Raw genomic sequence first — 26242 nt, forward strand, 5'->3', positions numbered from 1 at the left:
TTGGACTTGATGATCTCAAAGGTCTTTTCCAACCTAGTTCGTCTAGTTCGTTCTGTGATTCTTAAAGATGTCCTTAGTTTATTTTTCTTTTTTTTTTTTCTTTTTTTTTTTTTTTTTTTTTTACCTAGGGCAAGTTCTGGATGTGCTGGAGAAGTATAATCTGAATGACAAAACTCTTGTATACTTTACATCTGACCAAGGGGCTCATGTTGAAGAAATCTCCAGTGCTGGAGAAGTCCATGGAGGATACAGTGGCATATATAAAGGTAAATATTCTTTGATTGTTCTTGAAAAATGCAAGAAAAAACATCTCCTTTGGTTTGCACCAAAACTGTCATGTACTATGTGGCCAAAGTCAAATCTTTGATCTATTAAAAATAGAGTGTTTGTTTTTATTCTTTTTAATGAAATTCAATGTGTCTTCTTGTTTCTTTATGAGAGATTAATTTTTTTCATTCTTTCACTAGGTAGAGGCTGTGTAATTTGTTTTCTACTCCTATTTCAGGGGTCAAGATCAAAGAAATCCAGCAATCTTATAGTAGTTGAACCTGGAAGGCATCTCCCAAGGTCTGCAGTCCCAGCCCCTGCAGAGCAGGGTTAGCTATAGTACACTGCTCAGGATTGTATCCAGTCAAGTTATGAAAATCTCCAGTGATGGAAACTTTATAGCCTCCTTGGGCAACTTTCTCTAGTGTTTGATCACACTCGCCATAAAAAAAAAAAAAAAAAAACAAACAAGAAAAAAAAAAAACACACAAAAAAAAAAAAACAAACCCAAAAAAACCCAAAAAACCCAAAAAAAAAAAAAAAAAACACCACTTTTCCTTATGTTTAAATGGAGTTTTCTGTGGTTTAGTTTGTGCCTGTTGCCTCTTGTCCTGTCAGTGGCCCCCCACTAAAAGAGTCTAGCTCTGTCCCCTTTACTCAGATAAATCCATGTAATCCCTACCGATGGATAAGATCCTGGTAAGCATTTCTTCTCCGGGATGAGCATCTATCATGGCCTCTCCTCATATGCTGAATTCTCCAGTTGCTTAATCATCCATCATCTTTGTTTGAACTCCTTCCAGCATGCCCATGTACCTGGTACTGGGTAGCTCTGCACTGGGACCCAGTGCTCCAGGCAGGTCTCACCAGTGCTGAGCAGAGAACAGGACTGGCCAGAAGCGTTCTTCCTAATGCATCGCAGAGTGATGTTGTCCTTCGTTGCCAGAAGGGCACATTGCTGTCTCGTGTTCAGCTGGTTGCTCGTTAGAACCCTCCAGCCCCTCTCTGCAGAGCTGCTTTCCAGCCAGTTACTCCCCAGCCTTTGCTTTGCTAGAGGTTGCTGCTGTGAAGATTCAGGACTTGGTATTTCCTGTGCTGAACTTAATGGGGTCTCTTTTGGCCCATTTCTCCAAGCCTATCAAAGTCCCTTTGAAAGGTAACACAATTTTCCACTCTTGCCAGATTTATATCACCTGCCAAACTTCAAAAAGGAAAAAATTCAGGAATATAGAGTAAGCAATAACTATACAGACGTTTTCAAACAAGAGGACTCCACAGTTTTTAATCAGTAGGTATCTGTCTGAGAAATGACCCTTACATTTTAAGAGAGCTTCAAAGAAAATGCTACACAAGAAAAACAAGGAATGCCAAAGTGATGAGGTCTGTCTATCATATGGGTCCCCTTGGGCTAACACCGGAGTGAAATGTATCTTGAACATTAGCACACAGGCCTTGCATAGTGATTTGAGTAATTAAGGAACCATATGGTTACATATCTGTAGCCGCAGGCACAGCCTGAGGTGTTTTAGAAGCTCCAAAAAATATTTGCCTTCTAGAGTGCCAGACAAAAGGTACAGGATAAATTATAAGGAAGGAAAAAAAAAAATACACTTGGGAATATGTCTTCTTGAAGAACTTTGATTAAATGGAGTCTTTCTCTCAAGCCTTGCAAAATTTTGTATTCATACTTACAGTGCAGAGAAAACTTGAAATAGATCTTACCTGGATTAAGAAAAAAGTCTGATTGATAGGTTTAGTTGGATAGCAATGGGGCTTATTTTTTAAAAAAATGAAAAATTGTGTAGTTTGCTGTTAACACATCTGCTGTGCTGACAAGTGGGTTAGAAAATAATCACAATGTAAGAAACAAAATTATTATTTTATGAGAAACATTCTTAATAAAATAAAAAGAAATTAAAAGACCTATGCAATCAGTTTTAGCATTTTAAAATACAATTAATTCTGCTTTACATTCCACTCCCTCCATCTCAAAATAAATCCTTAATTTAACAGGTATATTATGCATCATTTTCAAAAGGACTGAGGTAAAAATTATCAATTAATTGCATTACTAGCAATTTTCATATGGAGGAATTTATTCATATTAAAACTCATGTGTGATGAAAAGTGTCTGTACATCTCTGTCAGAGTTAATGAGCAACAGACCTGTGAAGCCCCAAGACTAGCAATATGCCGAAAAAAGCAGAAGGACAATCTTTATGCTGCTTGTCCTTATGTGTCCACACACCAGGAATTTGCTTCCTTTGGTGTGTAGTTTAAAAATCTGTGAAACACACATATCCTTTCTCCCACCCTGTCTTAGCTAGTCAATCTCCACTACTTATCTTTTTGTCTCTGAGTGCTGTATGAATGCAAATATGAATCAAGGCACTTAACCCTCTGGTCGGAGCTGGAGCAATATGCTCAGCAATAATTGCTTCTGCCCTAAAATCAGAAGCTCTTAACCAATCTCCACAATTCTAGCTCCCTAATTTCTCTTGATACCTAGCCAAATAAGCACCAATAATAAAATTTAAGAGGGGTTTGGAGAGTTAAGCTAGTGCTGCAAAATGCAATGCAAAAAGGGGAAATTGCTGTTTGAAGGTTTTATTACTCTGGATCCTAACTACAGAACAGTCCACCATAAATTTGGATAGTTAGAAACCAGAGCTAACCAATTGCTGTCATACACAGTCTGGTTTATTTCTGCAGTATTCCTTTTCAGAAGACATATAGCAATACTGAAGTGATGGATCAAAATCTCTTTCCAGGGGCCTTTTTCTGATGGTTGACTATCAAGATCTGTGTAGTAAATAAAATCGCTAAGATCCTAATCCTAGACAGTATGACCTTGGTTTAAGATGTGAATCCTGACAATTTAGATTCTACAAAGATCCTTAACATTAATTATGTAAGGTTTTATCATATAAAGATGAATTTCCACTTTGAGTCTTTCTAAAATCTGAGCATAACCTCTATCACTTATCCATGGGAGCACAGTGTTTTCATTTACTATTATGAAAAGGGTCAGTTGCAAATTTTGTGGAACATCTTGAAGTTTAGTAACATGTTCTCACTGATATATCATAAGGGAGGGAAAATTTTAGATTTTCCATAGCTTAGTTTTGTTTTGTATACTTTTACTGTGGCTCTTGGCAGAGGCAAAATTCAGAAGATAATTCTCTTCCATCTCTCTTATGACTTTTAATTGAAGAGTTTTTACTCATCCCTGATTTCTTGTTATTTTCCTCTGTGAATTACTTCCCTTTCAAAACTGAAGTAAATATACTAAAATAGCAAGGGGCTTAACATGGTGTAGCATCAAGGTACCTTACTATTGCTTTTTGGGTATTTTTGCAAAGGGTCATAAGCTGTATGTTTTCTCTTTTTGTTTCCTCTTTTTGTTTTCTCTTTTTGTTTTCTAGTCAGATTTTGATTCATGACAATCCTTTGTCTCCTAACCCATGATTAATGTTCCAGTAACTTCCTGAAGGTCTTTGTCAAAGATCTTTCTAAGGTTTAAATCTAGATACAGATTCTGAAACAAAAAATAGAGGCTATTTCAGTAAGAATTTCTTCACGACTGAAGGCCTTCTTACCTAAACTCATGAAGTACTCCTGGGATTTGTACAAGACACTATTAATATTTCAATTAAATTTAAAATACTAACAATTTAATTAATACATTAATATAAACAATGTTATATTGAAAGTTATAGGTGTAACTGAAGTATTTTCTTAAAAAAATTCTATATAATTTTTCCAGTTTTTTCAGTTCTGTAATATTTGTCTGCTGAACATCAGACATTAGAACATTAAGGTATTGCTTGTATATATGATTTCCAGGATACCTGCACTGACTTCTTCTTAGGTGTTTTTCACTAGCTGCCTCACTGAGGCATGTCCATTTGATGTAGTCATCATAGCTTTCCTTTAGGAGCAGAAATAAGGTTAGTTTTTCCAAATACTTTGAATTTCTACTTTCAAGTAAGATGAGTAGAATAAATAAATGAATAGAATTTCCTCTATATTAGCAAGATGTGTAAGGTGACTGATTTAAGGGGAGCCATTATATTCTTCTTTGGTACCCTGAAGATTTTGAATGGAAATATTTTGTTGTAATTTCTATCTAGTTTCTTAGTGAGTAATTTCTTCAATTAGCCTCAGTGTGCTATCATTATATATATATATATATATATATATATATATATATATACATATACATAATTTGTATCAGCAAACAATGAAGGCAATAAAAACGTTCCTCTACACTTTTTTTTCACTATAGTATTTCACTGGTACATATGCAGATAGTACAAGTCCTCCCTCGCTATCATTGTTGACATCTGTCCCACTTTGTCACATACTGGATTTTCTGTTCATTCTCCTTACATCTTACTGTCTTTTGGATATGTACATTTTCCTGTACCTCAGACCTGCATTAGAAACAGTTTTTCTTTGTACTTATGAAGCACTTTTAGCACGATACAGACACTTGGCTACTGTCATGCTGCCAGAGTGGGTCATAAGTGTGTGCAGAGTGGGTCTGCTGATAATGGAAGTGGAGCCAAACACTGAGAAAGTCAAACTGTGTGAACAACATTCATTTTAAGTGCTTTGTGCCTTAGAAATAGGTATTATCATAGTTATTTGTTAATATCCATAAAAAATAATAACTAATATCTTATAAGGACTTAGGCCCTAATTTTTTTTTAACTCTACTACAGATCTGTGAGACCAAAACAAGAAATGAATAATTAATTTTTTTAATGTATTACTGTAAAAGAAGTTTATATACTGCAATGATAAGTTAGTTCAGCAGGGTTTTTTGAAGCTGTTAGTAAATCTTTTCCTTTCTGTAAGCCACAGAGAAATCAAGCTGACCATTACTTTGACCCCAGGAATCGTGCTATGGCAAATCTAGTGATATTTGTTGGAGTTTTGTTTTCACTTGAAAGAAAGCAGTAGTTGACTTTTTTTTTCAAATGTACTGTATTTTTATAGTCTCTCTGAAGTGATCCACATTTTTAAATAATCAACCCATCTTGTAACTTTGACTGAAATAAAAATTATCCTCAGAGATCATTTTGTTTGATTGGAGGAAATGTTAGATGAAAAACATCAAAATAAGCCATGTCTATTTAATTCAGCTGTACAAGAATAGCTCAGATTAACATAAATAAAATTAACAAAAACAGTACATGAAACAAGTTAAAAATCAGTAAGAGTAAAGTTGTCATTGAAAATAATTTTTTTTTCGACATTTTGTAAAGTAAGCAACAGTAACCAGTCTTGATTGTTGATATTTGTGGCATTAAGTCCAGTATAGATGGTAGAATAATTAATGTTGTGTGTCTCTATCATTCAAGAGAATAAATTGGGTTTGGAAGCTTTGTTTTTAAAAGAAGGAAAGTGTAGTATGGTTATAATCCAGGTGATTTAAGAAAGTTGTTTCAAATAGTTTTCATCATTCTTCACTCATAATGTTAATAGTGATTTACTGCAAAGTTCCCCTTTATATATTATCCTTTGTAAAAGCTGTACTGCCAGAGTTAGGTAATAGCAGTCAATTTAAACCAGAGGGGGGGAAAAAAACACAAAAAAGATATATTCTTTTAGCTAAGATTTGAAATGAGGTTAAAATGGAAATTTGACATCATGTTGTGGATGACCACAGAGAGTTATGTCTGTATTATGCCTGCTTCTGCAGATTTTTCAGGAAAGGTGAATGTAGGCTATTGTTCAATATAACACTGAAAGGCACAACTACTCAGAAAGCGTAGATGGCTAAGCAGGTACATACAGCCTCATGTGTTTTGTGCTGTTTTAAAAACATTTTTAAAAGACTTTAAGAGAACAAAAATAACAAAAAGGTACATTGGTCTAGATTTTGCAAGGCATACAGGCTAGTAGGTTTCAGTCTTTTCTCTGTTTCAGTGTTGAGCAAAACACAAAACTAATGAGCCATGTCCTTAAATATCAAGAGATTTTGTTTCAAAATAATGATATTTTCCGGATTATTTAAAATGTTATTTTATTAGCCATGTATATGTTTCCTACATATTTCAAGTATCAGTAGTAAAACCTTGATTTTTAATTTTTTTTTAAGGGAAAAAGAATGCAGATATCTTAAAGTTTAACAGCTAGAGTTTTAAAGATGATAAATGTCCAGGGATTTGTAATCTTGTAATGGCATTAAGCACCTGCAGTCACTAAGCACAATTCTAATAAAAATGAACACCATGTAAGCAGAGATAATAGAAGACAGTCTTCTGCAATGACCTGTAATTCCTGTCCTGATTCCCTGCTATTCCCAGTCTCCAGAGACATAAAAAAAAAAAAAAAAAATATGCTCCAATTAGCCTTTTGAAAGGAAAACAGCAGTCACTTCTTCATAGATGTAAGTAAGGAGAAAGCCCTGCTATGGAATCCGTTTTGCTTTTTCTACCTTACAGCAGGGCATCAGAGTTTGTGTAGTGTTCCTTTGTACTTGGGTAATGTGCAATTTTTCTGTCCTTTTCTGCTGATTCAAGAAAATTGTACTGTGAACCTAAGAGCTGTGAAAGTGACCCAATATCTAGGTTTTAAGAATTGCAACATGCGTGAGAATCAGATTTACCACTTTGAAATTTCTCTGTCTTCAGATTATACAGGAGTTAACAGTATGGCAAGACTTTATTTAAACATCCATCTAGTCTCTTACTTGGTTCAGACAGGCATACAGAAATAAAAGGTACATCATAGCTAAAGCTACCTAAGGTATAGATCCACTCATAGTGTTGTCTGTCTATTGGTCCCCTTCAGCCATAAAGCTGCTGTCATGTATGCATAAAATTAGGATCTGGCTCATGAACTAAATCACCTCCCTGGTGTATCTGTTCACTAAAAGTATGTTCCTTTGAGGATATTTGTAATTTTATGGCCTTATGCTTGTATTTTTATTTGGATTAACCAATTCCCACCCAGTAGTTTTATGTCTGTGCACCATAGCTCAGTCAGTTTATTAATATTTCCTGCTGTGTAACACCTAATGCCCACCAAACTTTGAAAAACTTAATGGCTGTTGTACAGGGGTAGAGTCATCTTTTCTACAGAAGATGGACACAGCTTATTAACACCTACACTGATTTCACCCAACAACATTAACAACTGATCAGCATACTTTTGGGTGAGCAATTTCTGCTGGTGACGGGTGTTCTACATCTCACCAAATAACACTTTATGAACTTAAATCTGCATTTTCTTCAGAGCTGTGTTTTGAAAATAATATTTTACTCAAATGTAAATGAAAATAGGACATACATCTCATTTTTGAATAGGTAGCCACACACTTCATAGTGAGAATGAAATTACATTTAACTCAGCAACAGTAAACTTTTAAGTATTCTAGAAGACAGACAATCCAGTAGAGTTCTGATCTTGACACCATTTTCAAAAAAACCTTAAGCAAATATTGTTGCTTGACATAAGGCTGAATAGTAAAAAGTCTAACTTTTCTGATGTCAGACTAGATGTGTCCCTGACTATTAAATATGAGTTCTGATAAAGCCCATGAAAAAAATTAAGCAAAAATCAGGTAAAACAAAGAATCATGAGCTAATGGTCCTTCAGTTACAAGAAAAGAAAAAGGTAAATTTATACAAAAAAGAGTTGTCTGTCTTGAAGTTACTACTTACCTTTACAAACAGTGAAAATCCTGTAGAAAACCAGGTCGATTCTAAACCCCCTTTGCTGAAATGGAAAAGATCATCAAGAAGTCATTAAAATAGACAGCATGTATAACAAGGCCTGGGGTCAATACCAAAGGTATTGACGTCTATGAGGTGTTTTGGGTGTTTAAGATGCTGAGGAAACAGAACTTTTGAAATACTGTATTGTAATAATTTTTTTTTTTTTTTAACTTGAAAAAGGGAGGTAATGGAAAAAAAAATAGTCCTGTAGTAGTTTTGCCTTGACCATGAATTGCTGTTTGGTTCATTTAATGGCAGAAGTCTAACCTATACATTTCTGCTTTTCCAGACATCTTAATTGTATAAAAGAATCTCAATTTATTTCCAAATGGCCCTGACCGTGTTTAACCATATCCAAAACCCATCTGTTTAACAGACATTTCTTTTTCAAGTGATATTAATTTCAAAGCTCACCCTGAAGTGTTCTGCATAGTCACAACTGTGCAGGACATTGGTAATAGCATTTGTGATGTCTCTTCATACAGAGCCATGTCAATTATTTATTCAGTAATGGTGAACATGCTGTCAGAGAATAAACCCATTTGCCTTCTGCAAAAGGTGTTGGGAGGACTCAGCAGTGATGGATCTTGCAGAAACAGTAAATGACTGCAAGTCACTGTTGAATGCAATCTGTTGATAGTGCGTTTGATGCAATTGTTTTGGTTTAGAACATAAAAAGTTCTTCACAGTATCCTGACAGTTATCATCACTGAAGTGAATTTCTTTCTAATGCAATGAATTGGAGAATTCAGTAACATACTTAAGTTAGTACTTTCTTCTATATAAAGCCATTAAGCACCATTTTTAATAAACATCTAAGTATAGCTCTTTTTTTTTTTAATTTCTCTTTTTTGGTTATAGGTTCACATATCTATGGGCCACACTATCTAGGCAAAGTCCTGTGTGAAGACTCCAGTGAAGTGCTTTTTTCATCTTCTACAACTACTTTTTTTTTGGTGTAATTTAATGCATTTTATAAGCTCTGTCTAATACATATTATTAAATTTACAGTGAAAAAGTACTACAGAAGTTAGAAAATTAAGAATAGGACAAATTTGCCTAATTGAAAGATTCTATCTAGACAGAATGTTTAATATTTGGAAACGGAGTCATATGGGGCGGCTTTATTAAAAAATAAATCGATTTCTCATCAAACAAAACTAAATTTTTCAGGTGGAAAATCAACGAACTGGGAAGGAGGTATTCGTGTGCCAGGTCTTCTCCGTTGGCCTGGAGTGGTACAGGCTGGTGCCTATATTGACGAGCCAACGAGTAACATGGATATATTTCCTACCATAGTTAAACTTGCAGATGCACAGTTACCCTCTGACAGGTATGCTCTGTAGTCATCTCTGTTTCAGAGAAAGTGTCATGAGTGTTTTATTTGTCCAGGTGATATCTATTAAGATAGAGGTGAGAATGTAAAAAAGAAACTAAGTTTTATACTTGGAATATTATGTTGTCTTTTTTCATATTGACAGACTGATAATATTTTACAGAAACGTTGTATGTAAACACAGCTTAACTCACAGAATAAGCACCAAGCAAAAGATAACAGAATACCATCAAATCAATGTACAGTCAAATCAAACTTGGAATTACTTACTAAAAGCAAAAAAGAATGTATCAAAGAAGGTTCTGTTCTGCATGAATGAATTTGGTGATAAAAGAAACTTTAAGTGTAAATTACTTTAAACTTAATGAGCTTAGCCTTGACCTGCTTAATATCACAAAACACATATAAATGCCAGCTAGACTTTTCTCACAGTTTTGTTTGGGGTTTTTTATTTTGTTTGGTCTTTTTTTTTTTTTCTCTGTAGCAAGTTAGTCAAAATAATCCCATACAGGGTTTTGCATCCTGATAAGAAAAGCCACTGGACTTCCACAATTCATAAGATGCTTTCCTAACACTGCTACGTCCCCAGACTTTATTTTGTTTGTGAGGTACACAGTCTCAGTGGCAAGGTGCCTCTGCCTAAATGCTGTTGCTATCCAAATCCAGTAACTGGAGAAACCTGTTGATATGTGTATGCTTTGAACGCATTGATAACTCACAGCTTTTGAGCACAAAGCATCAGGAATCCTCATGGGGAAGCCCACTGGTGAGCAGAGTAATTCTGCTAATGATTATTCATTGAGTGTTTGAAGGAAATGGCAGGGCAGGACAAGTCTAAGACATGAAAAATTAGTCAGGTTGGTCCTGAGAGATGCAGATTACAAGCAGTAATTCTGTCGAACATCAGAAGTTCTGATTGTTCTTTATGTGGCAGATCTTTTGCATTTTGTTTCATATTGCTTGAGTGAATACTAAGTACTGATGTTTTCTTTGATCCCCTTTATAGAAATTCAAATATAGTTGTGTAACTTCCACTTGTAGGTTGCTCCACTCTGATTCTTCTGTGTTACACTGTTGCCATAAGTACTACTTCATCTTAGGTCATAGAATAGCTTGAAGTATTTTTGTTCCAGCAGCTGGGTTCTTATAGCTCCAATGAATTCATCCTGAGAAGTAAGAGAAGGTAATATAATTAATATTCTGTCACTGTGAGAAAGCAGGTTGAAAAGGAATGGAAGAGGTGCTCCTAGTTAAAGAAGAGAAATTAGTAATTGGAAAGAAAAGTCTCATATATTCCTCTGAATCCAGCAGCTGTAGCAATGGTGGAATATTGGAGACATTTTTTCTGGAGATGCCTTTTTCCCCATCAACAGGATCTAGAACAGAAAGTGTTCAATAGACATGCATCTTTTAATGAGCAAACTTGCAAGACAAGAGCCTGTTACTCAGGCAAGAGAACATGAAAAACTGAAAGTGAGAAAGACTGTGTTTTAACAGACCCCCACAGACAGGGATTCACCCAGGTGGCAGTTATTAGACAAGATAGCTTTCAAAATTCCAGGAAGTTTTCCTGCCAATCGTTTGAGAAACGTGCTACTCTGAATGGCTTTGTTGCATACAGACAGTTGCTGACAAGAATTCAATCATCACATGCGACTTAAAAAAGTGAACTTAGTACCTGTCTTGTTACACTAACGTGAAAAATGTGTGGGATCTCAGCACATCACTGTGGATGTGCAGAGACACCAGGGGAGCCCCTGGGGGGCTCGGAAACCCTGGAATGATACCAAAAGGGTTTGGTGGTTGGATTTCGATCCATCAAAAGGAGAAGAACCTGTGACGGAGGAAATGAGAACTTCTTGGGTGTGAATGATACCTTTATGGAGGGAAATATAAATTTTAGAAAAATAGGTACAGGGGGGTCATGAAGGCAAGATGGAGGATTCAGGGCGTGGTCCTGTGTTCTTCTTTCTTCTTCATGTCTTCCATTTTGTGTGGTGATGTTGGCACTTGGAGATTGGTTCGTAGTGAAAGTGCACTTGTCTATAAGGATGAATAGTATTGGGAAATAAAGGTAAATATGTCACACGTAATTTTTACTATAAAAGACACAACCGCCCTGTGGGCGGGGGAGAGTGCACTCGACTGTCCTGCTGAGCGGACCTCGGCTGGGCAAAGAGAAAACTTTGTAGATAAGAGATAATAAACAGAACTGAAGACCGAAAATCTAAGAGTCCAGACTCATCCTTCTCAATCACGGCCGCCCAGAACCACCTTTCCCCGTGTCGGGGCAGAGACACATAATAGCGGACCCCGACAAAATGTTTTCTGTAATGGTAATGAAATGATCATGTATGGAAAGATAATGAAAATCAGCATAGACATTTTAAAACTTTTTATAAGTTTCAAAAAAATTCTATGGGATGTTGCTCAAAATCCTTGAGAAAGAATTACTTGCTGATCTTTATATCAGCAAAAAGTAATTTCTTATAGTACTTATTGAAGAATTTGTAATTCATATGAGGTCAAAAATGCAGACTATGATTTCTCCCCTGCCAGCTGATGTCAGCAATTCAGAGGTTTAATATAGGGAAACAGCTAAAAGTCTTGCTTATTTTATAACTCGGATTTTATGTAAATTGACTGACTCCTTCAAAGCATGATCAAATTATCCACCAGCATTTAGAGAATTTATATATATTTATGTGCACATGTGTGTGTGTGTGTGTGTAGCTGATAAATGCATATTTAAACAGTTAATTTTCAAATTTGAAATTACCACTTCTGTCTTAAATTCTGGAATACATAATATACTGAACTGAGATATTACCACTACTTCTGGGGGTGATAGCACAGAACAACCTATTTTCTGTAGTTTTAGGGTTACTTCGGCCAGACTAGTCCCAAAAACTTGAATGTGAAGGACTGTGTTGTAGCAATTTATTCAGTTATGTCTGTTCACTTTCCTAGAAGTGAAAAAAATGAGTTGAGGGAACTATTCATCATGGTAAAATGTAAAATTTTTTCCTTAAGTAATGTAAAACTCAAAGGGAAGAACACCTGAAGGTTTTTCTCCAAATTGACTAGTTGGAGGTGGCCATTCAGATTTGGGTTTTTTCAAGCAGCAGATGAGCAGAATTATCATATCTTCTAGGAAAGTGAAGTTTGAGTTATTTTTCTGATTTTGAAATGCTTTCTTTCTCAGGATTATTGATGGACATGATCTGCTACCTTTACTTCAAGGAAAAGTTACTCAGTCTAAGCATGAATTTCTCTTCCATTACTGCAATGCATATTTAAATGCAGTGCGCTGGCATCCAGGAAACAGTAAGTAAACTTGCCTCTTCACATTTTAAATATTTAATATAATTTTTATTGCAGCTTGAAAAGAACCAGGAGGAAGCCTTGGGCTATAGTAACAAAAAAGCTGTTTAAAATATCTAGCCTTTTTCCTTCTCTTTCACTTTTGTCTTTGCTGTTACATTCCTATTCACCATTTTGCTGTTTGACATTATTTTGTTGTTATGTATTAATGTTAAATATGAATGCAATACTGAGATCTATGGTATCTGAAAATGTCCTTTTTTTAAACCTTCATGAGAGGGAGTCTGTGCAACAGAATGAAGTATTCAAGGTTGACTCTTACATTGTCCTAAAAATGCATAGGTAATATGATGGTTTGCCGAATAACAGCAAAAGTATGATGTCAGCCTGGCCATTTTTGTTAGTCAGATAGCAAAACGTAGAAGAGTCCCTGAGTCAAAGTCACAATTATCCAATAAATGAATATAGTATTATAGAGTCCCTTTTCATGCTTTTTATGAATGACATAATTCTACTTTGTAGGACAAGGAAAAAAGCATTTCTCACTGATTTGCTCTTTTTTAACTAACAGCTCACTGTTTCTAGTAGCACCTTCCACATTAACCAAGGCATATTTCCCTTTCTACAAAAATCTCAGTGCTGAATGAAGTTAAACACACATTTTGTCCCATCTCAGTTGACATTGAAAGTGATGAATGGTGTTACAGCTTCAAAATCCGAAACAAGCTTTGGCTTAGAATTTTTTTTTTTCATTTATTTAAGTGTTGTGGGAAAGGGCTTGTTTAATAGTTAATATGCAAACTTAAAGTATTTGGAAACTCCGTCTTCTTGGTCACATGTAGGCTGACTCTCTACCTGTCTTGGACTTTAAACTAGGAAAAGGGAAAATATTAAATATAATATTTATTTACCATTACTGTGCCTGTATGTCTTGCATTTGATAAATAATCATAAGGAAGAACCAAGCAATCAGATCTAGAACCAGTTTGTATCTGCTGTTGGATGGAAGTTATTCTGCATCATGAGAGAAGTGGGCAGAGAAGCTGTTTTTCTCAAACATACACCTTTGCAAGATGCTATAACCCTTGTCCGAGGAAAGGGTCATCTTTATTATTCACTGAATGTGACAGGAAATGAATGTGAGAAACAGTGGGGGGCTGGTCTATGGTATTTACTTGATGAGCAACAGCAATGTAGAGTGTGATTCATCCTTTCTCCAAGGCATTCAAATGATAAAGCCCACTCAGAACCTGGTGATAACATTTTCATAACCATGGGCTGGCTTTTGTACAGAAGGTTGTTGTGGTTTAATTCCAGACAGCAACTAAGACTGACAGAGCCGATCTGTGTCTCTTTCTGTGATGGGGAAGAGAACTGGAAAGGTAGAAGTGAGAAGATTCATGAGCTGAGATAAAGACATTTTAATAGATAAATCAAAAGCCACACGTGTCAGCTAAACAAAACAAGGAATTAATTCATTATTTCCCATTACCAGGGAGGTGTGCAGCCATCTCCAGGAAAGCTGGGCTCCATCACACATAGTTGTGACTTGGGAAAACAAATGTCATCACTGAATATCCTCCCTTCCTTCTTATTTCTGCAGCTTTCTGTGCTGAACATGATGTCATTTGGTCTTGAATATGCCTTGGGTCAGTTAGGGTCAGCTGTCCCAGCAGTGCTCCCATAAAGTGCTTCTTGTGTAACCCCAGCCTAGTCACTGGTAGGGTGGGGGGAGAGGCAGAAGAGCTTGTCTGCTCAGTAATAAAGAAAACATCCCTGTTATAAACACTGTTTTCAGCACAAATATGGAACACAGCCCCATATTAGCTATTGTGAAGAAAATTGGCTCTATTCCAGACAAAACAAGCACAATGGGCTTTTGATAGTCTGCCTTGTCAGCTTACATTGTAGTGAGAGTAGACAATGGCCAGGTATTCCTCGCTATTGTCTTATGTACCAATCCTCTGTGAGGGCTTCACACCATGTTCAGCATCTTCTGCACTTCTCTGGTAATGGGCCCTAACCCAAATGTCCAACTAGACTGCTCATTCCTTCATTAAACATGTAATTTCTATTCATTTCAAAGATGCACTTTTTGAAGAACAAAGCAACAACAGCTTAGAAGAGAAAGTTTGCAACAGTTAACGAAAATGTGATGTATGTATTTATCGATTAAGGTACAAGGTAATGGGACATATACTGTGTATATGCACTTATTAATGCATCTGTCAGGAGATTTCTTACTATATTTATTTTCTGGGAAGTCTCAGTTTGCATATCAGTGACAGCTTGCCTATTCCACTATTTTTTCTAGATGCTCCAAGTGTAGTATTAGCTTTGATCGTCAGGAAAACCTCAGCTAAATTCTGCTTAACTACTTGGTCCCTTTTTAATTCCATCACCCTTAGTAACTCCATCTTTGTCACTATTAGATTTTCACTGTGCTTCAGTCCAGACCTCCTTTTTTTTTGGTTTAATTTTTGACTCTTACATATATATATGGAACAGGCAAATGTATATGTTAAATTTTTGGTAGTTGTGCATCCAAACTTGCTTGCAAGATTCTAGTCTGACTTAAGTAGGCATGTTTCTCACATCATTCAGGGAAGGTCAGAAACTTCAGAATGAACAATTACCATTTTGCATTTATACATTCAGAGGGTAAGAGTTCCTCATAACCAAATCAATACACATCTTCATTAAGTTATATTAGTTAGGTCAGTTATTGCATTCACAATGTACTTTCCCCTTGATCAGTCCTTTGAAGGAGCTTTTAGAGGATATGTGCTATGCAATGATCTTCTCAAAAAAGTCTGCAGAATTTAAACCTTATGCTTTCTAGAGAGTCATGAGGAAAATAATCTCTTGGGGTTTTCTCTCTTTTCTTTGTCTTTCTCAGCCACAGAAATAAGCTAACACCATTTTTTCTTCATGTCACTTTGACTCACATTTTACTTCATGATAGAAAATAATGCACATGAATATTCACATTCTGAATTTTTAAAAATGAATAAAATATCAGGCAATTTTCTTTTGCTCTCACAGACTTGTGCATGCCGATACTTCACAAAATCACAGAGTTACAAAATAAGCTGAGTTGGAAGGGACCCACATCCTTCCACTCAATGGAAGGGTCATTGAGTCCAACTTGCTGTAATTGCCATGGAAGCAGCCAAGATATACAGTCCAAGTCCTTGGAGGATGATTTCCTGTTATTTTGAAAGCTTATAAATATTTGTAATTTAATGTATCTGTTAAAAATACAGAGAGGAAGACATGTAAGAAAGTAAAGTGATTTCCCATTATCAATACTTTTTCTGCACAGCTGCTTGGTATACCATACAGGTACCAATATATGAAAGCAATACCTTTAGAAAAAAGGACTACATTTTCTTTCTTCCCAGTATGGTGTAATCACCTTGTTTTTTAAAAGCACTGAGTATTTTTTTTTAAATCATTAAGAATTTTTATCAGAAAATAAAACAGATGTAGGATCTGCCTTTACTTTCTTGAGCTGAGCCACCCAAAATTTTGCTTTCTGTGATGTATGCCAGATAATATTTTGGCCTGTTTTAAGTCTGATCACATGTTCTTCTGCTTGAGCAAGTTGATCAGCACTTTTATATTTGCTAACTTTATAATTTAGCATAACTGAATACTAAAAAACTATCAAGAGCACTGTCTCCAGAATATTACTGGCATATGAATCAGTACTACTAAAAATGCATTGCTATGACAACTTAATTATAAGGGGAGGATTAATCAGATACACAGCAAATCTATCGTTGAATGAAACTTCATCTTTCAGGTTGCACTGCTTGTGTGCAAAATTTCGATTTGATAAGGAGAAAATATATTATAATGCTGTGTAATAAATATTGAGAAATATAATGCAATGCAGTCTGCATTATAAAGAAATAATGACCTTCACAGTATTTTCATACTACTGATAAAAATATACTAATGTTTCTGATAAATGCTAGAGTGACTTTACTAGCAGCACTTCACTTTTTCTATTTCAAAATGGATTTAGCTGTTCAGTGGAATAAGTCATTCAGTAAACAGAAGACAAGGAGATTTTCTATGGGAAGTTCAATTGAAGCAGACTACACTGCAATGCCAAACTAGCTTTTTGTGCAAATATAATGACTTTTACATATAGTAGAAATTGACTGAAAAGCTTTATATAGAAATTTCCCACTTTGCTTCAATTAACAAAAAATATACATTTCAATTAGTGTTTATATTGACTTTCTTGAATGTTGTGAACTACCTCAATTACTGAAATTATTTCAGTCAAATTCACCAATGAGGGTTTCTCTCTGTACTATCACAGAACTCAAAGCTATTCTGATTCCTGGCAGTTGCAATATTCTCCAGCATCCAACAGTATTTCAGGAGACATATTTTGTTCTATGGCTAGGGGTTATAGGCCCTTCCTAGTCATGAATTTAGCCTTTTTCTACATTTTCAGTTGTAAAAATTGAAGGTGAAAAAACAAATAAAAAGTAAATGAGAGAGAAATATTTTGGTTTGCAGTGTTCAGACAAAATATATAGGATAAATTTACCAGAATATTGTTTTGAGTTTTTTAAGAGTTTCCTCCAGATTTAGTTTGACTAAAGACATTGGAGTCATAATAAAGAGAGGAGAAAGCATGAAAAGTCTGCTCAGAAGGGTCATTTTGTAACAATTGGCACAACCTTTCTTGTGAAATTAAGTTAAAATAGGCCTGTTTCTAAAGAAATTAGATATGAGGAATACCTTCCACTTTTCCTTACCTCTCAAAAGCCCAATGTTATTCATGCCTTAAAGGGTAGTAAGGGTTACCTTATAAACTAAGGGCACTTGCATTATTTATGGTGCCATTCTGAGCTTAATTTTTTGTAATATCACATTCAGTGTTAATAGTTAAAAACTGTAAAATGAATTCATATGCTTAAAACATTGGCTTGTGAGCACAATATTGTAATCAGAGGAAAAACCACAGGATTTGGAGTTTAGACAAGTAACAGAAACTGGAATGCTTCTACAAAGCTCTGGAACCAGTTTGAAATGTTTTCCTTGCAGACAAGTTCTCAGTGTGAGGGAGGTGAATCTAGTGGCTGTCTCTAGCAGACAGAAATGCATTAATGTGTATATAAGGGAAATTTTGGAGTGTTATGTGGTGCCAAAACGCTGGTTTGTAAATGCCTGTCCTTCCTTGTTTGGTCTTAGTGCAGCTAAGAAATATAATTATGCAGACTTCCACAAAGTAAATGAACACTCCTCTTTGCTCAGAATTTGGAAGTATTTCCTAAGTATTTGATATTTTAAAGATGTCTTAATATTACTTCCACTCTCTGAATATAAACAAGAAGTTTCAAACCATGCATTCTCTAAAGCCTCATAATCTTCTTTTTTATTACTTTCTTAGTAATAACAGAGGAAATTTCTCAGTGTGTTCTTTACCATAGGGTGAATAAATGCTACAGCAGCTTCATTTGTGAGATGTGGGATGTGCTTGTCATACACAGAAGACCCATTGGCAGAACCCATACCCTTGCCTAACTTTTTCCTATTCTTTTTGCTTGCTTCCCTGAGGAGCTTTTTCCATTTACGGTTTATTTGCCTTCTCTGTGGGGAACAAAGGGCTTAGAAGATGTTACAGATTAGTAAAGACTCACATTGACCCTGAGAATGCCAGCAGTTACAGTTGCTTTCATTTCTTAACAGTACAAAGGAAGGTAAATTTAATAGAACCTTGATCCAGAATTTTTTTCTTTTGCACAACATCTTCAAAGGAGAGATACTATCATGTGACTTCCACTGTTGTCAAGGAAACATTTTGTTTCCTTACAAAGAAACATTTTTTTTTAATCACATCTTTTATCACACCAACCTTGTATCTTTTCTCAGAAAATAACAGACGAGAAAGGATAAAACAGAAAGAATAAGCATTTAAAGGAGTAAAACTTTCCTATTGTCACAAAAATTCTAGATTGCTATCTAGAAAGAATAGACTTTTTCTTTAGTTGTAGTAAAATTGATGGAGGAACATTTTTGTCTTAGGGGGCTGTTCCCCCAGTGAAGGACCAGGGTAAATGTCCCTTGACAGTTGCATGATACACACAGACTTTCAGTGATCATATCAGAATGCTTTTTCTTCATACAAAAATAGAAACTGCAACATACTGGTCTATTGAATTCAAAATATCTTGACCTAAATTAGCAATGTTTTTAGTGAACACTAAAAGATGTTGACAGGTTTCGGTGATCATATAATGGCAAAGGCATTTAAAGTAGATACTTCAGTGCTATTTAAACTTCAGCTTTAATGGTTTCCTGTCAGATGTTTTGTCGTGCACTTGTGACGTGTACAAAAGATAAATTTTAACGGATTTTTTCTGTATACTCCACAGCTAAAACTTAAATAGGAAATGTATCTGAGTTAGAGCAACTGTCCGATATATTTTTATTTATTTATAAATTTAGCAGTAGTCAAAACAACAACCACATAAAAGACTAGGTAAAAATGCACTGCAACTTTCAAAAATTAATTTCAGTATTCCAAGTAACATTAAAAGTGAGTCTTTAACAATATCTGGAGCATTACACTTCCAAAAATATCTTTAGCTCAATGCTGGATTTGAGCCTGCAGCATTTTGCATGTTACATTCAGAACATAGCGCTGATTCATCCTAATTTTAAAGTCGGATTCAAATGGCATATGTTGTCTTAGGCAATGTTCTTCAAGGGAAGTAGTTAAGGCATGCACAACCCACGTGGAGTGTTCCGTGTACCACAGCCTCTAACCTCATATTATTACTCCTAGAAAATAAAGTAAACCATATGTTTATTAGAGAAATTCCCTGGAAACTTGACTATCAATAGTGAAGTGACTTCTCAGTATGGCATAAAAAGACCTTGCCATGAAAGGCAGGAGAAATAAATGTAGAAGAAAACAGTGAATGTTTGCAGGCTAGGTGACTTGGGCAATACTATGGTGGAGGCCAGCCTGCAATCTGTGGATGTGCACTCTGTACCATGCAATTGCTTCTAAATTTAAGTTCTGATCAGTACTTTGGACAGAAAACACAAGCAGAATTACTCAGTAATCAGTGAAATTGTTCTCAGCCTGAGAAAAGATCACATATCAGTACAAAGAGTGGTCTTTTTGTTGCTTTCAGACCATTTTATGTGGTCTCAAAATATCAGAGGGTACGTAACATGTTGAATTTTTTAAGTATCTTTTCTTAAGGCATTTGTAGTAAACTTAAAAGAGGGAAAAAACCCACAGCAAAGCACCAAACACATTTATATAACTTGTTATTTGTTGTGTCATCCTTAGTACAGAAATTTTGTAGTGGATTTGTATGAAAGCTTTTTGAAACTGAAAGAGACTACGTTTCCCTTGTAGTTTTTTATCATAGTTCTTTCAATGACCTCCTAGTAGAAAAGCGAATTAAGTGAAATAGTGTAGAATAGGTTCCTGCACATTGTAACATTTTTCACATTTATTCAAAGTTTTAACTCCAATTTTATTGAAAATAATTCTTCAGATGCAGTTCACTCGTATTCAGGAAAATGTTATGGTCTCATGGTTGTGGGACTCTAAGGTGAACATTTCTGAGACTCAATTACTCAGTCATCTTCAAGACTGACATTTTAAAGCAAAATAGGTATCTAGCATTCACAGGAGGAAGTTAGAAATCATGGTTCACTCACAACATTAAAAGTCAACAAGACTATAAAACCTCCATAAAGATAATGAAAATTTAGTACTTAGAATTAGCACTAATGCAATAAAGAAAGGGTGACCCTTTTAGTATTAAGAAATATTAGTCATCCCTAAGATAATTTTGTCATTACCAAGTGTGTGCTAATTTTTCATGTACAACCTGTTACCTGTCTGTTGAACATTAATTTTTAAATGGTATTATATCACAGAAGCAAGATTCTCAGTCATCTCACTTGCTTAGTGAGTAGGGTCTTCAAGGCTCCATAGAGTCTTCAAGATTAACTTAATTATATTATCTGGACTGTCTTCAATGCCATACGATATTTACAGGCAGTTATTCAGTCTGGAAGTCTTATTTTTCTGTATGGTCCTGTTTGGTGACAAATACAGACTGTATCTCAATCCTAAAAGCTTATGGCTACCTTAGCATTAGTTCATATTCTTGACAGCAAAACTGCTTAGCCACAAAGCTCTATAGCCTGGACTCAAAACCAATGTCTTGATTATTATGTTGTTGATAATTCCATTTTGAATTCTCTACTCTAGCTCTACAGAACTGAAATTTTGGAAGGTTTTAGGTGATTCACATGGGTTTGGTTTTGTGTTTGTTTTTTTTTGTTTTATTTTTGTTGTTTTTTTGGTTGGTTGGTTGGTTGGTTGGTGGGTTTTTTAACAAAGTGCCCCTCCCATTCCTATCCAATGCTAAGCTCCAAATACTTTATTATCTTTCAAAAGTCAGCATTGTTAATTAATCACTTGGTGAAGCCACTAAAACAGTACCATCATGCATAAACATAAATCTAATTAGATAGAGGCAACAACATAGTATAAATGGTTTAATGAAGATTTTGGCTTTACCATTATGAAAATATAAGACTGAAATATTAGACAAGAAAGTGTGAATAAATAAATCTACCTGAGTGATGAATTACTTATTCTCTGAAAATGGTGTCTCAAAACTCTGGAATTTCTTTTGAATGCACTTTTAGAGCATTCTAGGATGCTCTGGGAAACATTAAAATTAGGGTTCATTAGTTCTTCATGACCACAGTGTCTTAGAACTGCAAATCCTTTCGTTCCATCAGGGTCTAAGTCTACTTTATCCCACAGCTGGTCATGGGGGCACTTTCATGCACTTTTTCTACTTCTTCATCTCTCACATTTTCCCAGTCTAGCAAATGGGATTTTATTGCAACTACATAGCTGTTTGCTTTTAATCAGCTGTTACCTTTCTGTCTCAGACATTGTTGTTTTACGGAAAAAATTAAATTCCTGTCTACTGTAGGTACACTGTGGGTTTTAAGGCATTGATATAAAAATGGAGTTTGCTGTGCTGTAGGATATCCTTCTCTGTTTTATGCAGCATATCTAAATTAGAAGCTAAAACAATTCTTTTCTTAATATATATATCTGCATCAGGTGCTCTACATGAGATCATAGTTTTAATGTCTGATTTCTCAAAGTCTAATACTCAAACATAATTATGATTCATAAATGTTATATAAAAGTTTAAGATTTTGACTGACACCCAGAGAGGATGACACTGATAGCTCTATAATACTGAATGGTAAATTGCTTTTAGTCTTTTTAGTTGACAATGATTTTTTGACTCTGAAAAACAATGTAATTGTTACTAAAACCAATTTTCAGCTATAGCCCGAGGCTCTAGTACCACATACCTTTATGATTCAGAAACAACTGGAGCTTTTGAACATTCAGGTCACTTTTCAAAAAGCAACTTACAAGAAAGACAGAGATTGAATAAAACTTATCATTTTTTCCAGACAAAATAATTTTCGTCAGTGAGGACTATTTGTGTGTATGCTGTGAAGGCATGAGCTTATGTGAAAGTATGAGGACAAGTGCATGTTTCACAGAAGTAAAGATGTTTGAATTATGCTGTGAGAGGGAAGTTTTGCCTTAAAGTTGGAAATTTCCTAAAAATCCCAAATAGCATATGGAAGCTTTTATCCTAACAGAGCTGATCAGAATAAGAAGATCAAAGGTAAAATCAGAAAATAAGGGAGAGAGAAAAATGTAGCTATTATGTCATGCTGAAACTGAATTTTTATATAATTGACTTTTTTTCAAAACAAATACAGAGGCATGTAAATTTTTTAAAAGTCCTGTTTGCAATGGTCAGTATTAAAATTTGAAAGAAAACTTTAGAATTTCATACATTATTTTAATTTTATTATCTAATTTTATGTTTTGAGTAAGGAAGATATTAATAATCTGATGCATTCTTTAGTGGCAGAAAATACCTTATGTGACTTTAAATAGGGAATAGAATAAATTTAAATCCATTAAAAGTTAATTACAATACTTTAAATATTTGCATTATGATATTTGAATTTTTCAAAATTAGCAAAAATTACCCAGTTTTTTACAACTATATTCTATTGGATATTATACTTTGACAGTTTTCAGGTTTTTCCTGAAAATATTGCAATGCTCATTAATGAGCTTATTTTAGCACAAGAGTAAGTACTGAACACAAATGTCTCAGTTCAGTTTCACGGTCAATGGAAACATAGAGCAATTGGGAATTGCAAAAAATTGTACAAGTATACATGTTGTTTTCTCATATGCTTCAGTTCATTCAGCTCTGCTCTAGTGGAGCTGTTGGGTCATTTAGAGGTTCTGGTGATTTCAAGAATGCTGAGTAGCACCAAATACCGGGATTGTGTTGTGGCAACAGAAGGCAGGCTTAGAAAACCATGCTGTATTTACAGAGAGGCTGTAATAATCAAGAAAAAGGTGCTGAGAAATGCTTTAACTGGATTTGAGAACATGATACTAAATAGATAATACAAAGCCTGTACCTCCTGATAATTATCAAAGGCCTCATTTCCCCCCCACTTTTTATATTGCCAAAATATTTGAGATCTCCAGATTAAAATTGTTTAATATCTACCAGTGGTTTTAAATTGTGATGACATACTGATTTTTGAAAAAAATTAGCCAAGCCAAGCCAAACCAAAATAATAACCCTGAACTAAGATCTGAGAAGTATATTTGAATTTTTAGCAACCAGCAGGTGGAACTAAAAAAAAGTAAATGTGCCACTTGTACTTCAGAAAATATTTTTGAGTACATATCTTTCAAAGAGTTTAATCCTTGGGAAGTGTTTGTACTTGGAAGATAGAAAATGTGAAAAAAAATCAACATTACTCTCTTTAACCCAACTTAAATGTGAAAAAGTTACAGATTTTTATCTCTTAATCAGGAAAATTAAGTATAAATTATTAGAATGTTTTAAAGTATTACTCCATTAGTGGGTATTTTTCAAAGATGTTGGCAAGTGATTACAAGGACAATGTCTACATGTCAAGCTTGATAAATCTGTTTTATTGCCATGTCATGGAGAAGTCAGAAACAGGTTTCTACCCCATTAACATGTGAATCTTAGAGCTTGGCTGAGCCTGTCAATGAAGTCTCTGCCTGGACACACAAGAACAGTTCCTGTGATAATTATATTTGGTCTTTTCTAACTAATTTCATGCAATTTGTTCTCTTTGCGGACCAAATTGACCTCAGATTTTTTTTTTTTTTTTTTTTGGCCACACTGCATTGTTAGACTTTGCATTTCCATTGCTACATACTTGCAAAAGCTGTGTGAGGATGCATTGTGTCTCAGGGATGTAGAGGAGGATCTTTAGGAAGGCTTAAACTGTCTGCATTCTTGGACATCTGTACAGCTGTGTAATATGTCCATACATGGGTGTCTCAATCCTCCTGTAAATTTCAATCTGCTCTTGCAGAGCTAGCTGTGGAAGCTGATGACCTTTTTTATGCCTAAAGTTTTGATCTTTTTATGTTTGATAGGTGAGAAGTGATGCAAAGTTCTGAAGTTAAATCTAGACAGATCTATGAGATTCAGCAGGACAGGCAAAGTTTTCAAAGTGAGGGTGAAGATCTGAATGACAGGTAAATTGTTTAGCAGGTCCATCTGCCTGGCCTGACTATCCCTTGAGTGCATTTTGGTTGGTAGATTTCCTGTTCTCTAATCCTGACTGAATTTCAGGTTCTTTTTTTGTCTTCAGAGTCTAACTGCCAAGACCTCCGTTAGGAATTCCCTCTGGGTATCAGTAAAAATTTAAGAGAGACTTTAATCTTGGACATGTTCAGGGTAAATGACAGCTAGTTAGAGACTTCTTTGGAAATGTTATAGAAAGTGTATTTTAATTAATCACAAGATGAAATAGAGGTAAATGTCTGTCAGTGCAGTGCACTATAGTATGAAGGAAGGATTACCGCAAAGCACTGGTGAATGATAAACTAAACCTGGTTTACAGCAGAAAATAATTAATGTAATCCATTTTCTTTTCCATTGCAATGGATGAGGAATATGTGTAAGGTTATTTGCTTTGTGAAGAATATAAAAATGCTTAGAAGGAGTCATGGTAGTGAATAAAATAGAAAAACATTTCCTAGTCTTTCCTGTTGCCATTAATATTGTAACAGATTTTATAAGGAGTATTTTTACAAAGAAACCAGCTAAAATTGAGAGATGGAGGCTGAGTTTGCAGAACTATGAATTAAAAATTTAATGTAAGATTCAACAGTCCAGAAACAACTACCAGTATGCAGATGTTTCTATTTCACAATATCATCACTCTTAGCTGCAGTGAGGAGTGAGGGCATATATAAAATTTATATCTGTCATGTAGTGCCAAAAGCACTTTCAGTTGTTCTGAGAAGGTACAATGTGTAACTGAATGACTTCAGACTACAAACAGTTTTATATTCTATTTATTTATATCACTTCTTAAAATAAGAGGTTAGAGCCCTAAAGAAAACCATAATGTATGGCAACTTACTCTTAGACCAATAAAAATGTTGTATAGTTGTATTTTATGCTCAAGGATAAAGCTTTCTTTGTTTAACTTGTCTTTGTAATTCTCTTGCTTAACATATCTTTAACCTCATAGTGCCCCAAGTAGTAATAATAGGTGTTGGATTGAGTTCATGAAGTAAGTGCCCTCTTGAAAGACACTTTGAGACTTGTTAGAATTATTACATTGAGTTATACAGTTAGCAAAAAATAAAAGATCAAGCCAAAGGCAACAAACATGTTTTTACCCCCTCATTCACAGCAGTGGTCTACCTACTGTGCTCCAGAAACTGGAGGGAAAAAAAGCCCCACCAGTATTCCTTTTGACACTGAAGTATCATCAAAACCCCTGGCCCTTCATGACACTGCCTGAAGTTCTAGCACTTTTGTCTTTTTTACATAAAAATCTGTAAGAAAATATAGCACAGGGAATGAAGGACAGTGGATGGAGTTTCCAAGGTCCATTGCTGCATTCTTCTTGTTTGAGATGAACTCACTGCATAGCTGATTACATCTCAGCTGAGCACTGTGAGCATTGTGTAGGACTATCCTATGCTGATGAATCTCTCCAGAAGGCCGAAGAGCAGGGAAGGGCTTTGTTCAGATGCTGCACCCAGATCCACGCATCACACAGGTCAAAAGCACCTGGATTTGCCTGGATATATTAAGTAGTATGCCACATATACACATATATGCCATAAAAAGAAAAGGCAACAAGATGTTACCACTGAGATGCTGAGTAACTGAGCAATGTATGTTTGGGGGGAGAGGATGTTGCTAAGCAGACAGGAGTTTAATCTTTAGGGAAGTAAGATGTGAATGTTGAACACTGATTTTTCTACAAGGCGGAGTTGTCCAATGAACAGGACAATTGGTAAAACTTGATTTGGGTAGCTTCTTCCTATAGGGCTTGAGAAAACATTAAATAAATTCCTCACAGTATATCCATTAATATATATCAGCGTTGCAAAGAAATAAAAGAGTTTTTATTAACTGTTTTATTAAGCAGTAGCACAGATGGCAAAAAA

The 26242-nt window shown here is 35.1% G+C and overlaps 1 protein-coding gene across 1 annotated transcript in view; it reads left to right on the forward strand.

Moving 5' to 3' along the window:
* The window catches only part of STS (steroid sulfatase), a 91248-nt gene that overhangs the window by 51491 nt on the left and 13515 nt on the right, over window positions 1-26242 (forward strand). The window contains exons 7-9 of the mRNA XM_041416497.1: window positions 129-266; window positions 9171-9330; window positions 12539-12660. Of these exons, the coding sequence (XP_041272431.1) occupies window positions 129-266; window positions 9171-9330; window positions 12539-12660 (420 nt within the window). The remainder of the gene's footprint in view (window positions 1-128; window positions 267-9170; window positions 9331-12538; window positions 12661-26242) is intronic.

The sequence above is a fragment of the Onychostruthus taczanowskii genome, unplaced genomic scaffold, assembly GCF_017590055.1.
Source record: "Onychostruthus taczanowskii isolate IOZ18803 unplaced genomic scaffold, ASM1759005v1 scaffold52, whole genome shotgun sequence".
Classification (NCBI taxonomy): Eukaryota; Metazoa; Chordata; class Aves; order Passeriformes; family Passeridae; genus Onychostruthus; species Onychostruthus taczanowskii.